The sequence below is a fragment of the Onthophagus taurus genome, chromosome 7 (assembly GCF_036711975.1).
Source record: "Onthophagus taurus isolate NC chromosome 7, IU_Otau_3.0, whole genome shotgun sequence".
Taxonomy (NCBI): domain Eukaryota; kingdom Metazoa; phylum Arthropoda; class Insecta; order Coleoptera; family Scarabaeidae; genus Onthophagus; species Onthophagus taurus.
This window is the reverse complement of record NC_091972.1, coordinates 15,981,202-15,999,041: the sequence shown is the minus strand read 5'-3', so window position 1 is coordinate 15,999,041 and position 17,840 is coordinate 15,981,202. Positions and strand designations below refer to the sequence as shown.

General features: G+C 32.0%; 1 protein-coding gene across 1 annotated transcript; it reads left to right on the top strand.

Moving 5' to 3' along the window:
* Positions 1 to 9,956: 9,956 nt before the first annotated feature.
* Positions 9,957 to 17,751, top strand: LOC111419923 (uncharacterized). The gene is made up of 7 exons (XM_023052813.2): positions 9,957 to 10,223; positions 10,292 to 11,642; positions 14,578 to 14,688; positions 15,859 to 16,067; positions 16,120 to 16,539; positions 16,590 to 16,794; positions 16,940 to 17,751. Exons 1-7 carry the CDS (start codon positions 10,030 to 10,032, stop codon positions 17,675 to 17,677), a joined length of 3,228 nt encoding a protein of 1,075 aa, XP_022908581.2. The 5' UTR covers positions 9,957 to 10,029; the 3' UTR covers positions 17,678 to 17,751.
* Positions 17,752 to 17,840: the final 89 nt, after the last annotated feature.

Sequence of the window (17,840 nt, the reverse complement as noted above, 5' to 3'; positions counted from 1 at the left end):
AGTGATGTTGGAAAGAGACTGTAAAGATGAGGCGGAGATTAGTAACAGATGAAAGAAACTGAGCAGGTACTAAAAAGAAGTAGCTTGAAAGAAAAAAGGGGGACTAGAAAGACACAGTGGAAAGAAAAAACATGATAGAAAATAGGGAAATAGTAAAGAAACTGTTAATACAAGAATTAGAAGAAGGAGAGATTACAATGACAAGAAGAACATGGGCAGAGAAGATGGAAACAAGAAGAAGACCAGAGAAAGTCTGGCAACAGAAAAAGGAGACTGAACAGAGACTAGAATGAGAAGACATAGACTAGTATTAAGAGAGATGAGACTAAAAATGATATAGGGTGAAAGAAGGGAAGCTGTAAAAACAAGAAAGATGGTAGACAGAGAAAAGAGAGTTTGGAAAAAACTGATAATAATAGAAATTGAGATAGGAAGCAGAAATAGGAATGACAACTGGGGGATTATTCAATTAATATGGAAACCATATAGAGAAAAAACCGACTGGAAAGACTAGACACTACTAATACAAGGTGGGTCAGCTAATGTTTGGAATTTGAAAACATTGCTGCTGTTACTTAGAGTCTTCATGAGATCCACCAATATCAACTCGTTATCATTTTCAGGAACTAAGCATTTCTCGCTCTTTTCTGAAGAAAATTTTGCATAAAGACATCGGTATGAAGGCTTACAAAGTCAATTAGTCCCAGAATTGAAGCCTCATGACCATTCGATGCGTTTTCGGTTCGCACAATCTGCTGAAGATCGCTTGGCTAAAGATGAGTATTTTTACCAAAAAATCATCTTTTCAGATGAAGCCCATTTCCACATCGGAGACCATGTCAATAAGCAAAATTGTCGCATTTGAGAGTCACGTTAACCATCCAGAAAATATTGACGCCTTGAAACACGAAATCGATGTTGCCGTTATTCATGAAATTCAACACAAGCAATCGAAAAAGTACCTGAAAATTGGGTTGATTGGATGATGTACTGTAGGGCCAGCCGTGGCAGTTAATCTTTCTAATAAAACCATATTTAAAAAAAAAAAATATGCATTACTTTTTTCTTTATACCTGATTAGATTGCTGGTGGAAACTAAATATTGCTAATGAAGACCAGATACTGCTAACAGAAGATTAGACACTCCTGACAGAAGATTAGAGAGTGGCAGCAGAAAACTATACAGGGTGTTACTGATGATACTGTTGATATCAACAGTTCGGAATATCCAAAAGTACGGCTTGGCGTGTGCCACACGAACATACCATTTGTCGACAGTACAAGAATTAAAAAATGCTGATCATCCATTGCGAGTATAGTTTTGCCATACTATGATTGAAAAATGTACTATTGATGCTGCGAGTTTAGAAAAAATACTTTTTATTGATGACCATTTATTTGACATATTGCTTTACTGCTTTACTTACGATTTATTTTCATAGGCGCCTACGATTTATGACAATATTTCATGGACGATGTTGTATCTTTTTGTGAATGACTCTAAAACGATGCGTCTAATCAAAAATTACTTAGAGTAAAAATAATTTTAAAATAAAATAGGCTTTTAGAATCAGTTAAAAATTTTAAGGGTTAACGACATAATAAAAAAGTTTTAAGGAAATAACCTTTGTGGACACCTGTATAGCATTGATCCCGTGGTTGCATACTTTCAAAAGTGATCTTAAACGATTTCTCATGATAAAATTGCTTTGTTTACCAAATTTTATCTTTATAAGACAAAGCATATTGAAAATATTTAAGAAAATGTTTGAAAATTTCTTAACTTTGAAGGCCCATATCTTAACCATTTATGGGTTTGGATTAAAAATTTTTACACGAATCGTCATCATTTTCATTCTAGTATTTGTGATTAAAATTATGCCACGACGTACGGAAACATCCTGTATACTGCCAATAGAAGTGTGGATCTGGTTGCAAAAATCTAAATACTATTGGGTCCATTGTAAATACCATTTTATGATGATCCTCGACGGATTTTCAACCCTAATTCATTAAGAATTTTTAGATAAGCACAATGTTTCGATTTTGTTAACATTCTGCACCTTAACTTAAGTTTTGGTCGGCTTCCACAAAAGCATAGTATCGTTGTTTGTCTACAAAATGAAATCGTTCCGGTGCAGAAGATGGGATTGGCCAATTTTTTGAGGGAATAAAGGATGAGATCTCAGCAATTCCCATTATCCATGAAATGTTACGAGATTTCAGTTTTCTTGAGCCTCAATTTACACAAGGGAATGTACCACATTGCGATGATGAGAGTGTTTGAAGGCACTTACAACAGCTTACTAGTCCTGGATAATTCATGGGAAGAATATCACAACAACCTCACAATAACGCATCACCTCCAAGGAAGTTGTTCAAGAACCATGACTTTTATTGAAATCTGCTGCTGGGTTACCAACTTCCATTCTCAGGAGAATAACTTATTGAGAGGCCTCACAAAAACTATTTACTAGTACAAAGTTGTAGTATTGTTATTATAAAGACCACATAGGTACATACATATTTTGTGTGTTTACATACAATGAATGTGTGTAGTGTGTATTATCGACTCCAAAAGTTTTCTTTATTGAACCACTACACAAATATTGATACATAATCTGAACAAGTAAATAAAAGGAGATAAATAAAACTTTTGACATAGCACACGTCTACGTAGGAGGATAGTCTGTCGAGTGCACGTGATTACGGATCAACCGGGCGCATCCCGTCCGGGAAAACAATGGCCGTTGCTGCGTCATCAGACGTACACGTGCGCCACCTGGTGTGACCTCGGCCGTGTACCGAAGAGAGATAGTTCGGGGCGTGGTCACGTCACCGGCGCCGCCGCCACCATCGTCGTCGACGTCGATTGTTTTATACGTTTTGACGCGTGTCATGGCCAGACGCGATTCGACCCGCCCGACTGATTGAGTTTAATCTGCAGTTATTGGCCCCCCCTTTACAAAAACCGAATATACAAACCCCCAACGATTTCCCCCCGCATTCACGTTTATTGTACTATCTACGGTTTTGACAGCTCACTTGATTGTGCTCTTTTATTTATTTTCTAGAATAGTTTTTTTGTGTATTTCGATTTCAACCCTCTCTTGCTGTGCTTTTTTTTTGAGGGGTGGAGGGCGTATAAAAATTAAATATATTGAATAATTCATTTTCACAATTACGATTTAATGGTGTTCTTTTAAGAATGGATTTGAGGAACATCAACCCCCTTTCCAACCCCTTTGCGAGGAGATTAAATGGACCGTATCAAAATGCACATACAAATAGCCCATTTCGAGAGGCGGCTATGCATCAAGCGCTGGGCGACAACGGCGACAGCGCGAACTAATCAACCGTAGTGCCTTTTCTTGTTGGCTGACCCCTAACGGTCGTCTCAACAACTTCCCATACCTACTATTAAACACAACCACCCTCTTTCGGACATTCACACGTACTTACGTGATATGCATACTACGATCCGTCTTAAAACAACTAGTTTAATACATTCAGAAATACCCTGCAGAGACCAATAAACTTAAAAGTAGATTTATTTAGTTAAAAGGGGTGAATTAAATTTCAACTCTTAACAATAAAAATGATATAGAAACAATTTTTTTTTAAATTCAATTAAAATAAACAATTGATTGTCGATACATAAATATATAATTAATAAAATTATTTTGGGAAAACTAAGAAATGGTTTGGATTTTGAGAGTAGGGGGTTTGTTCCACCCTCTTGGACAAGCTTTCGACATTACTGCGATTGCGAGAACGAACTAGGTGGCGCTGACGTCGGTTGCCCACATATCTGTTGCAGGCAGCTCTCGTTTCGACTTTGGCGACCCCCCCTTCGATTTTCTACCTGCTGCTGTTACTAACTCCCTGCGGTGGCGCCCCCTTTTATAGCCGGGGGTCATCGTTACGCAATTTCGGATTTGAAGGACGTGTTTTGTTTTTGGCATGTGCGCCCGAGAAAAATAATGAAGATAAGAAAACGGAACGAAGCTTCAATGACGTCAAAAAGAACTATTTCACGTTAACATTTAAGAATGTTTTTATACATTTTACGTTTTACACATAATATTTGTTATTATCAAGTCGTTAATACACCGCTATTGTTTTTACGATTTCAAATATTTAAGACTTTATTGTTTGCAATTCGTTTCAACATAATCTGTCTTCGTTTTTATTTATTTCATTGTTTTTCATTCCGCATAAAAAGGTTAACATAGTAATGGTTGTTGTTTGTAGTATATTTCCATTACATCCTACATTTATTAAAAATAATTGATTTTATCCAAGAAATATTGCGAAATTATATATAATATGAAAATATTTTAAATAACTGCAAATGGACTAGGTTTTTAAGAGTTTTGAAAATATTACATGGTGATTCAATGAAGGAGTACAAAATTTTATTTCAACTTTCAGTTCAGGAGATGCGGTGTGAGATGCTGGAATAAGATGCAACTCTTGAGCTGCTTAGAGAACACTGCTGGTCTTCACGTAATTACCATATAAGAGGCGGTCTCTGATGTGCAAAATTGTCGCATGTGGTACTCAGGTTAACCATCCAGAAACGATTGAGGCCTTGAAATGAAATCGACGTTGCCATTATGAAATTCAAACCAAAGCAATCGAAAAAGTACATGAAAATTGGGTTGATCAAATGACGTACTGCAGGGCCAGCCGTGGCAGACATATGAATAATGTGTTTCATTCTTAAATGTGAAGGTTCCACCTTTTTAATAAAATCATACTTTTAAATAAATACTCATAACTTTTCTTTTTATACCTGACTCAAATTCCAAACGTTAGACGATCCACTCTTTAGAAGATTAAATACTGGTTGTAGAAGACTAGACATTGCTGACAGATAACTAAATACTGGTTATGAAGACACTGTTAAAGCAAACTAGACACTACTAATGCAGACTAGATTGCTGGCAGATACTGCTAACAAAAGATTAGACACTCCTAGATAGATTAGCAAAAATCTAAATATTACTAAATTACTATCATCAAATCGTGAATACACCGTAATGTTGTTGTTGTTTTTACGATTTCAAATATTTAAGATTTTATAGTTTACAATTTTTTTCAACATAATCTGTCTTTGTTTTAATTTATTTCACTGTTTTTCATTCCAATGGTTATAGTTCGTAGTATATTTCCATATTTACTCCTGCATTTTTAAAAACAATTGGTTTTAACCAAGAAATGTTGCGAAATTTATAATATGAAAAAATTGTTGGGAACTAAACTTAAAAGAATGCGTATGACAGAAAATGTTTTACGTTTTTAAGAAATTCCAAAATATTGCACGCCGGTTCAATGAAGGATCAGTACAAAATTTGTTGGAGATCCAGCGTGAGATGCTGGAATAAGATGCAACTCTTGAACTGCTTAGATAACACTACTGGTCTTCCATAACGTCGGATCCTTGCGTTCTTATCTTTGTTCAGCCTTGTGTTCAAGAATCTGTTACGAGAACTAACGAGGATAGCACTTGCCTATCAGACACAAATAAAGTACTTAAAAGTTAATTGGGCGCAAAGTTAACGATTTTACCATATAAGACGTAAGTTAGAAGCAATTAGGTCAAATGAGGCGTGTGCTAAGAAAACAGTGCAATCTTGAAAAGAAGCAGATATACAGGGTGATTCTCAACCTATACGCATAAACTGAGGGATTTATTCCTAAGGACAAATAATGACTAATAGATGAAAAAATTGTAGTAAAAGTTTTTTAGTTTCCTAGATATCCGATATAATCGGCGACATCTTGATGATGTGTTTCCTGAAGATGGATAGGTCGAGATGGTCCAATGGCTTGGCCACAGTGATAGCCCGGCTTCAATCCTCTTGACTTATACCTTTCGGGTCACTTAAAAAGCATAGTGTACGCCACAGAAGTTAATACTCAGCAAATATTGCAAAATCAGATATATGCTGCTGCCCAGACAATCCGTCAACACCCTGGTTTAGGCCGCGCTAGTGTGAGATCGTGGATTCGGGGAGTCGAATTGATAGAAAATGTGGGAAATAACGAACACTTGCTCTGATGTTATTTTAAAATGTTCTATGTTTTCTTGATTTGAAAGTAAATATCACGGATATCTATGAAACAGAAAATCTTTTGCTACTAATTTTTTATTCGTCTATTTTTTACTAGTCTTTATTCGTCAGGACGAGTAAATCCCTCAGTTTATGCGTATAGGTTCAGAATCACCCTGTATTTAAGAAAATAGGCAATTTATTCTGTTCCTTATAAACCTGCCATTTCAACATTGTTTGGAACCGAACTTGAAGAAATCTGATTTTATTTTATAAAGGATGAGCAACAAGGAGGCGACGAATGGTAGATTAATCTTATAGATTACACATTTTGGTTCCTAATAAATAAATTAAATGTAACAGATTTGTCTCCATTGCTTATAGTTTTTCATTATTGACTTTAACAACGAAAACATCTTTTTGATCAGAATATGGTTATAATTGGTTAAAATATGGTTCTTAACAAATTAGGTATATACAAAATATTTGTTTAGATTATACTAATCTGGTAATAATGTATTTTGTGTTTTTTGTTTATAGTTCTAACTTGATTTAGGTTGTAACTGAGCAAAATCTGATTATGAATTGTGCCTTCTTGGTTCATTGGAAATAAGTTCTACACTAAATATTATTCTCCATCATTAATGATTTTCATTATGATATATTTTAGCAAAAAAATTCAAAAATCTTTATATTTTGTTCTTTTTTTTACAATTTTTAACTAAGAAAGGTTATAACTACGCTAAATCCGGTTATGGATTATGTCTTTTTGATTCTTAATAAACAAATTACATGCGTAATATTTTTCTCCACTACTTACACGTTTTTTTCTTTGGTATCATTAGCAAACCCAACCCAATTTAGAGAACCTTATTTATTTCGGGTTGATTGAATTTAGGTTTATGTGATTTGGGTTGGTGTTAGTTTGGGAGTAATTTTGATAACTTTGGGGAAAATGTTTTTTGCGTTAACTACATCAAATTATTAAAAAGGCGATATTTAAAATGTTGTACAAAATAAATTGGTCATCGTGGATTTTTATAATTTGGTATAATCTAATCTCAAACGTTGCTTTAAAACCTCATATAGTTAGATATCTTAATTTGTAACCGTATTGGAGAAAACAACTTTTTGCCATTAATCATCAACAAACATCAAATCAAAAGGCGAGAGAGAGAGAGAGAGGGATCACTATTTATTTAGGTTGGGTTGGTCACTGCGCTGAACGTTGGCCCAAAAGGGTTATCAACCATAGTCTTTCTGACCGGAATAATCTAGGTTTGAATTTGGTTTTTTCTTAGTTCAACTTGATGGCATGGTCGGAAAACTTTAACCTTCTGTCAATCGAAATTCAGAGTTATTTGAAGTTTGGAAAGGAAGATATGACCATGGATTGGACAGTTACGGTGGGAGAAGGAGCATGGATGGGAAGAAATGGACCGACTGCAACTTTTGAACTGCGAATCCGATGTTTGCGCCGTGTGTCACCAAAGTGATGTCGTCAGCGTAGAGTTGAAATAAAAAGTATTTGGGTTGTCATTATAAATATCGCAGCAAAACACGTTGTAGAGTGTCGGGGAGAGGAGAGATCCTTAGGGAAGGCCTTGTTGAGGGAAGAATCTGCGAGACAAGTGGTTTTCTAGTTTTACAACTCAGGAACGGTTTGAAAAAAATTAGTTAATTAACATACGGACGTTTGGCTTCGATGTACCTTTCGCTTTTGAATTGTTTAAATCAGTTTTGAATGTGTTTACATTGGTAGTGGGTCAAAAGGCGATTTTTATAATTTTATACAAAATAAATTGATCATTCTGGAATCTTAAGGCGATTCTACACGATCATTGTGACTGTCAATGTGCAAATGCTAACGATTTTTTAAAGATTGAAGTAAGAATTAAACTTGCATGATTCTTCACATCAGTTCAAGTACACAATTCTTTCTTATCCACTGCTTTCTGAATGTTTGCGTTCATGATATAGTATTTCTTCATGTTATTACGACTTCTTACAAAACGTTTACTACGGTAATAAGGATTCTATTATCCCTATTTTAGGTTGTAACTCCTTTGACCTCAAGATATGTATTTTTCCCCTTTATCTTTACGCTTTCTGCGAGGTTTTCTTCAATTCATTATTTCATTAACTTCATGAGTTGCAATCTTATGATTTCGGGAAACATCTTCTATGCCTGGCTTGGTATACCGTTTATTTCTAGTGCCTTTGTGGATTTAGTCCGTCCATTCTAATTTCTTCTACCGAAATTTTGAATCCTTGTAGATATGTTGCCGGGATGTCATTAAGTGCAGAATTAACTACGTCTTCTTGGCTTTCTTATTGTTTAACTAGATTTTCAAATTGATTTGAATACCATCTTGGGATTTGGTAATCTTCTTAGGTTTGTGATAAACAGCGCTTACAATTAGTTAAGGACTTCAATTTCTAGAAGAGTGTTTTTTTACATTCTCACATTATCTATCACTTTCTAATTGATTACTGCAGCTGATTATACTTTTTTTTATGTAAATCCATCGTTTGGTTTGTTTTTATTATGTTTCCCTGCAGATTAGCATCCATCATGTTTGCCAGCAACCCATTTCATTAATCTGCTGACTTTTTTTCTGCACAAGTTCCAATGTGTTCTTGTTGCTGACATTCGCAGTTTGCTGTACTTATCCTCTACGTTACCTGAATGCAAATTCATGCTTCGAGGGTAAGCCATCGTCTTGGACTTTAGTATTTGCAGCAGAAGTATGCTTATAGACTTCTTGGTAGATGGGTTTCCTATTCTTGGGTTGTGACGAATCTTTCCCCAATTTTGGATTTTTCATGAAATTTGCAATCTTACAGTTTATAAAAACATCTTCTATGCTTCCCTATGCTTTTTCTTCAGCTGTCAAACACATTTTCATATCTACGCTTTGCCTTTCAATAAACGGTTTTACATCAGCACATCCATTCTGCATTAACCAATTTGCGATTCAAACAGCAAATTTATATTTAAATATTATTTGTACTACAACTATAACTACAATTGATACTCGACATTGATTAGTAGTTTCTTATTTCAATACAACAGTAACCTGAGAAAAGATATAAAAAGTACAGAGAAATCTTAAAGTAAATAACAAATGTGAATCTAAGTTAAGATTAAATTCTTTACTTAAAACAAGAATCGTAACCGAATGAAGTCACTAAAACGATTCGGATAATTGACTAAATCGGCTTACAAAAGCTGTTCGACAACCTTCTCTTTTCAGAGAGAGAACGGGTTGGTAGCGGAGTTTGAGGGAGATTTTGAACGGGAAAACGAAGAAACGATGATGATGTAGGGGCGGAGAAAAGCACCCCAATTTCCCTTAATAATAAGTCAATTGAAATCAAAATGAACAAGAAGCTCACGAAAGCGGAACGAGCGTAATTTACATTCATCTCCTGTCGTTGCCAGAACCAACGATAAAAGGTGATCAATTTTATTCAATAAAAACCTCAAATATTCTTTATCTAAAAAAAAATTAAATAAATATGGATTATTAATAAACATAACTAAAAACATTTTTCTTACTATTATTGGTTTTTTTTGATGTCATAATGAAATTATATTTCTTGTTCGCGGAAACGTAGTAAACATGTTGTTTATGGTGGCACAAATCAAAGCAAACACCATCAAAGCGAAACGTGATTTTATATTTTTTTACGCTATTTTGTAATATCACTTTCCGCATTGACCTTCGTTTCCGTACATTCGATTAAACGGAAACAAATGCGCGTTGTTTTTAAATTATTGAAATAATTACGCTCCGCGAATGTTACAATTTCAATTATTTTACTCCCCCATAAATTATTATCATATCTTTCATTATTTTTTAATATATAAACCAGGAGCAAAATCATGATCGGTATCAGTTTCTTTTCTTTCTACTGAAGTAAAGTGACTTACTAAAAAGTTACAAAATAAAAAAAATTATTAAAGATGAAAACTATATTGATGGTCTTCTCATTTTTTGTTTTAATACAAAAATATGAGAGTGCAAATATTTTGGCGATATTTCCATTCCCCGGCAAAAGCCATTTTATGATGCTTCACCCCATTGTGAAAAGATTAGCTGAAAATGGACACGATGTTGATGTTATGAGTCATTTTCCTCAAAAGGAACCAATTCCTGGGTAAGTTTTAATAATTATTTCTTTTTTGGGAAAATAATTTTTTTCAATTCATTTTTCCTTCATTCCAGCTACAATGATATAAGCCTAAAAGGTTCCATGCCAATCCTAACAAACAACGTAACCCTAAATACCTTAAAATCAAAGGGAATCCTCAACGATTTAATTTTTATTTTCCGTTTTGGAGGCACAATGATGTGCGATTCGGTTCTTGCAACAAATGAAGCCCAAGCCTTACGAAATACAACGAAAAAGTACGATGTTTTAATCTCACATTTAATGCCATCTGATTGCTTGAACGTATTCGCTGGAATTTTTCGAATACCTTTAATTACAATAAGCACCACCGTGAATCAACCATGGAGCAGCGATTTAATCGGGATTCCAGACAATCCTTCTTACATTCCTCATAATTATATGACAGCCGGCACAAAAATGACTCTAAAACAACGTTTATGGAACACTTTAGCTTTAATGTTGTATAAAATGAGTTTTGATTATTTCCAAGAAGAAGCGAATAGAATTATTATAAAGCATTTTGGTGAAGGGATACCGCATTTAAAAGAGATTGCTAAAAATACTAGTTTGGTGATAACAAATAGCCACTTTAGTATACAACAACCACGACCGGCTGTTCCTAATTTTATTGAAGTAGCTGGTGTTCATATCGATGGAAATGTTCAATTAAACGATTATTTTTCGAAAATTTTAAATGATTCAACTAACGGTGTTATTTATATGAGTTTTGGGTCGATGTTAATGACGGAAACGTTGCCGGAAAATGTATTAAAATCGATTTTTAATACCTTTAAAAAATTACCATTAAAAATTTTATGGAAAGCCAATCGCGATTTGTTCCCGAAAAATTTGGAAATACCGTCAAACATTCAATTTGAAACTTGGTTACCACAACTGGGAATTTTATGCCATCCAAACACAAAATTATTTATTAGTCATGGTGGGATGTTGAGCACTCAAGAAGCTAATTATTGTGGCGTTCCAATACTCGGAATTCCAATTTTTGCCGATCAAGTTTTAAACATTAAAACGGTTGCAACAAAAGGAACCGGATTAGAATTAAATTTCGAAGAGATTAACGAAGAAATCTTTTCGATGGCTGTTGGACAACTTTTAGGAGACGATTTTAAGAGACGAGCTGAAGAAGTATCAAACATTTACAGAGATAGACCGTCATCACCATTGGATACTGCTGTTTATTGGATCGAATATGTTATTAGACACAAAGGAGCATATCATTTAAGATCTCATAGCGTCGAATTACCTTGGTATCAATATTTTTTGATTGATGTTGCGTTAATATGTTTATCAGTGGTGGTCATAGCGTTTATGTTAGGATTTTATAGTACTAAATTTTTAATTGCGCTGTATAAGAAATTTTTGTATCATAAGTTTAAAACGGCTTGAGAATCAATTTTATGTAAATCTTTATGATGTCCTATTATTTATTTTGTATATTATGTAAATATTTAGATTATAATAAATAATTTTGAAAATATAAATTTGGTGTATTTGATGATTTCTTAACTTCTATTGCTGATCAAGTTCTTATAACTACAGATCCTGAATTAATAATTATAGAATCTCTCGACAGTCGTTTCTAGAAATTACACACTAGAAGTTGTTAATCTTGGTAGTGGACAAAATAATTAAGACTGGAGATAAAAATTTCCAACATCAAATTGGCACGATTTGTGTAGAAATGGTTAGCCACTTCTCATAATTGCAATGAAATGCTTCTGTTGACCCCAAAAAATCTTAAAATTGAGTGAATTTTATGGATAAAACTCCAGTGAAAAGCTTTTCCTGAGCTGAAATGTTGCTATAATATAATTAAAGGAGAAATTAAACATAAAGAAGATAATTTGCACATATGATGAATGAAATTTATTGAAGTATAAAGAAATGAGGATAAGTTAACAAATATAACAATAACAAATTATAAGTTTCTATCACTTTATTTTACAAAAAATTTTAATAACGCTACCCATTGTAATAATAAATGTTTCTATTGTTTCTATAGCAGGTGCTAGTATGTAGTAGGGCTAAAAGTTCAAGCAAACTTTATTCTCAACAATATTGCAAAAGTGTAAAAACTTCCGTAAATATCGAGAAAAATTCGAAAAGGTGAAAGTTCGATAAAATCGTGATTTTACATCATTCGTATGCTAAAAAACGGTATTCGAAACGTTTTAGAAAAAAAGTTTTAGTATAAAAGTTGTAGCAAACTTTAATCTTAACAATATTGTACTTTTACACTTTTGCTCTCAGATGCATGAATATCGAGAAAAATTCGAAAAAGTGAAAATTAGATGAAATCTTAACTTTACACCTTGTTGATAGTAGAGCACAGCATTAAGAATGTTTTAGAAAAAAAGTTTTAGTATAAAAGTTGTAGCAAATTTTATTCTTAACAATATTGTACTTTTACACTTTTGCTCTCATATGCATGAATATCGAGAAAAATTCGAAAAGGTGAAAATCGTATGAAATCATAACTTTAATCTCGTTGTTAGTAAAGTGCGGAATTCGGAACGTTTTAGAAAAAAAGTTTTAGTATAAAAGTTGTAGCAAACTTTATTCTTAACAATATTGTTCTTTTACACTTTTGCTCTCAGCTGCATAAATATCGAAAAAAATTCGAAAAGGTGAAAATTAGATGAAATCTTAACTTTACACCTTGTTGATAGTAGAGCACAACATTAAGAATGTTTTAGCAAAAAGTGTTAGAATAAAAGTTGTAGCAAACTTTATTCTTAACAATATTGTTCTCTTACACTTTTGCTCTCAGCTGAATAAATATCTAGAAAAAATCGAAAAGGTGAAAATTAGATGAAATCTTAACTTTACACCTTGTTGATAGTAGAGCACAGCATTAATAATGTTTTAGAAAAAAAGTTTTAGTATAAAAGTTATAGCAAACTTTATTCTTAACAATATTGTTCTTTTACACTTTTGCTCTCAGATGCATAAATATCGAGAAAAATTCGAAAAGGTGTAAATCTGATGAAATCGTAGTTTTACATCTTGTTGTTAGGAAAGCAAGAAATACGGAACGTTTTAGAAAAGAAATTTTAGGATACATGTTATAGAAAACTTTATTCTTAACAATATTGCTCTTTTACACTTTTGCTCTCAGGTGCGTAAATATCGAAAAAAAATTGAATAGGTTAAAATTCGATGAAATCGTGGTTTTGCATCTTATTGTTAGTAGAGCACGGAATTCAAAACGTTTTAGCAAAAAAGTTTTAGAATAAAAGTTGTAGCAAACTTTGTTCTTAACAATATTGTTCTTTTACACTTTTGCTCTCAGCTGCATAAATATCGAGAAAAATTAGAAAAGGTGAAAATTAGATGAAATCTTAACTTTACACCTTGTTGATAGTAGAGCACAAGATTAAGAATGTTTTAGAAAAAAAGTTTTAGTATAAAAGTTGTAGCAAACTTTATTTCTAACAATATTGTTCTTTTACACTTTTGCTCTCAGATGCATAAATATCGAGTAAATATCGAAAAGGTGTAAATCTGATGAAATCGTGGTTTTACATGTTGTTGTTAGTAAAGCACGGAATACGGAACGTTTTAGAAAAAAAGTTTTAGTATAAAAGTTGTAGCAAACTTTATTCTTAGCAATATTGTTCTTTTACACTTTTATTCTCAGATGCATAAATATCGAGCAAAAATCGAAAAGGTGAAAATCTGATGAAATAGTGGTGTTACATCTTCTTGTTAGTAAAGCACGGAATAGAGAACGTTTTAGAACAAAAGTTTTAGTATAAAAGTTGTAGCCAACTTTATTCTTAACAATATTGCTCTTTTACATTTTTGCTCTTAAATGCATAAATATCGAACAAAAATCGAAAAGGTGAAAATTAGATGAAATCTTAACTTTACGCCTTGTTGATAGTAGAGCACAGCATTAAGAATGTTTTAGCAAAAAGTGTTAGAATAAAAGTTGTAGCAAACTTTATTCTTAACAATATTGTTCTCTTACACTTTTGCTCTCAGCTGCATAAATATCTAGAAAAAATCGAAAAGGTGAAAATTCGATGAAATCAGCTTTATATCGTGAAGTTAATAAAGCATGGAATTCGGAACGTTTTAGAAAAAAAGTTTTAGTATAAAAGTTGTAGCAAACTTTATACTTAGCAATATTGCTCTTTTACACTTTTGTTCTCAGATGCATAAATATCGAGAAAAATTCGAATAGGTTAGAATTTGATGAAATTGTGGATTACATATTACTGTTGGTAGACCACGGAATGCAGAATGTTTTAGTATAAAAGTTGTAGCAAAGTTTATTTTTAGTAATATTGCTCTTTTACACTTTTGTCCTCAGGTGCTTAAATATCGAGAAAAATTCGAAGAGGTGAAAACCGATAAAATCATGCTTTTACATCATTCTGAAGCTAGAGAACGGCATTCGAATCGTTTTAGAAAAAAAGATTTGGTATATAAGTTGTAGCAAACTTTATTATTAACAATATTGCTCTTTTACACTTTTGCTCTCAAATGCAAAAATATCGAGAAAAATTCGAAAACATGAAAATTCGATGCAATTGTAGTTAACATCATTCTGATGCTATTCAAAACATTAAAAAGAAGTTTTAAAATCCTATCTTAATTGGGAGGTAGAAAAATTGGGGACTAACTTCGCATAGGTGATTGAATTTGATCTTTGTTAGAAATATGGTTAATGGAAAAAATTGGTTTCTCCAAATCAGTAAGAAATGAATTATATTATTATTATTAATGAATGTTTGAGGATTATAACAATTATTACTTAATGCCAACTATTTTATTTTATTTAAAATTTTAAATATTTTCCGATTTAATTTGAAGATAAACGAAAAAAGTTTAAATCGTTTAATCATTAAATCGTCGCATTTAAATTCGATATACGAAAGAATTGAGTCGCACTTAATAGGTCTATTAATTACTAAATAATTCATAATGTGTATTCTTCACAAAACAATTTTTAATCATTTATTATTTCTTTAAAGATATGTTAAAAACTAATTTTAATTTTCTACGCAAAAAAATGATTTATGGGAAAATTTTATATTTCATAAAGATTTTTCCTTTCTGCGCTCATTAATCAATAATAAAGAGCTTGTATTTTTTGTCATATTTTTCTCCTAATCGTTTTCTGAAACGTTTAAACTATTTCTCTTATTTCTAGATAATATACTCAAGTTAAAAAGTAATTTTAAATATTTTATTTTCTAAACGAATGTCTATAATTCAAAAATTCTTAACGTACACCTCAAAACAGTATCAAGTTATTTCTTGTTTTTTCTTTGTACCGTGACCTCCTGGTTTTAAAGTGTCAATAACAAATACCACGTACTCCACGTGTTTACCATTTTGTTTTATCAACTTTATCAATGAAAAAATGTTTAAATAATTCTTGCACAAAGAAAGAAATTACTATCCCTCATATTATAAAATTTAATATTTTTCAATAGTTCGTTTGAAATTTATTGTACCACTACAACTATAATAAATTAAATTAAATTCTAGAAATAACGTAGTAAATATGTATGTTAATAGACAAGGATGAGAAATAAAAGAAATACTATATAATGAAATTTCCCTCAACTCAACATATAAACTGTGAATCGAAACCGTAACAATGAAGTTTGCTTTAATAACTTTTTTAATAATAAATTATTTCAAAATTATCGAAAATGCCAATATATTAGCAATTCTACCTTATCCAGGAAAAAGTCATTTTACTGTGTTTAAGCCAATTTTAAAAAACTTGGCAGATCGTGGACATGAAGTTGATGTTATGAGTCATTTTCCATTAAAAAAATCGCACAAAAGGTAATTTTTTCTTTTTTAATTTCTAATTAATTAAAACTTTTTTAATTTTCAGATATAATGATATAAGTTTAGAAGGTGTAATGGAAATAAAAACCAACAACATTAAAATTGAAGAATTAAAGAACACTAATTTTTATGAAAACATAAACGTTATATATAAAATTGCAGGAGTTGAAATGTGCGAGGCACTTTTAAATTCCCAACAAGCTAGAGATCTTTTAAATTCAACAAAACGTTATGATTTAATGATTACTCAAGTAACAGCGGGTGATTGCATGTATGGTTTTGGGGATGTTTTTAAAGTTCCCATAGTGGCTATTACAACAAGCGTTAATTTACCTTGGGTTAGTGATAGAATGGCTTTACCTGATAATCCGGCTTATATTCCTAATTATTTTTCGTCGTTCGAGCCACAAATGAATTTTTTTCAACGATTTTGGAACAGCATTTTGCTGTTAACTACAAAATTTAGGTAAATTTTTTATTATTTATGTTGCAAATTTAATAAATTATTCGTTATAGTTATCACATACATCAACAATCCATCGAAAAAATCGCTGAAGATTTCTTTGGAAATAAAATCTCATCATCGATTAAAGACATTTCAAAGAATGTCAGCTTGGTTTTAGTTAATAGCCACTTCAGTATTCAACAATCAAGACCGTTAGTCCCGAATTTCGTTGAAATAGCTGGAATTCATATAGAAAAGGATTTTTCTTTGCCATCGGTAATTAATCAAATTTATGTCCAGTCGGGTGATTTTTTTTTAAGGCATCGTTATGTCACGCCACGGGCCACAAACTCCTTCATTACGCCCTTAATACATAAATATTTATTATAACAAAAATTTATAATTTTTTTTGTATTTCTAGCATTTCGAAACATTATTGAATTCCACAAAAATAATTTATTTAAGTTTCGGATCGATGATAATGACAGAAACGTTACCGGAACACATTTTAAAATCGATTTTCGAAACATTTAAAGCGCTCGAGGATTATAAAATTTTATGGAAAGCCGATAAAGATTTATTTCCGAAAGAATTAGAAATTCCGTCAAACGTACAATTTGAAAAATGGATGCCTCAACTTGGAATTTTATGTCATCCGAATACCAAGCTGTTCATTAGTCATGGTGGAATGTTAGGAACGCAAGAAGCTAATTACTGCGGAGTTCCCGTCTTAGGAATTCCGATTTTCGCCGATCAATTCCTTAATATTAATAATAACGTTGCTAAAGGGATCGCTTTGGGGATCGAATTCAATAAAATTACAAATAAATCGTTTTCGAAAGTCGTTAATACATTGTTGGGGAAAAATTTTAAAGATAAAGCGGAAGAAATTTCTAAGAAATTTATAGATAGACCATTATCAGCTTTGGACACTGCCATATATTGGATCGAATATGTTATAAGACACAATGGAGCGGAACATTTAAGAAGTGATGCTGTTAAATTGGAATGGTATCAATATTATTTATTGGATGTTATTGGATTTTCTTTAATAATTTTAGCTGTTTTATTTGTGATTTTATGGTTTTTGTTTAAATGGTTGATTGGTCGAGTAGTTTTAGTTTTAGGAAAGAAACGAAGAAAGATCAAACTACAATAATTTTTTAAGTTATTAGAGCTAGTTTAATTTATTTATATTAATCGACATTTTGCTTTAATAAACTGTGAATAGAACTTGAAAATAGTTTTATTAATTTCTTAATTTATCTACAATTTCTTACAATATACATCTCACTAAACAATATTGTTGCTAACTCGCATAA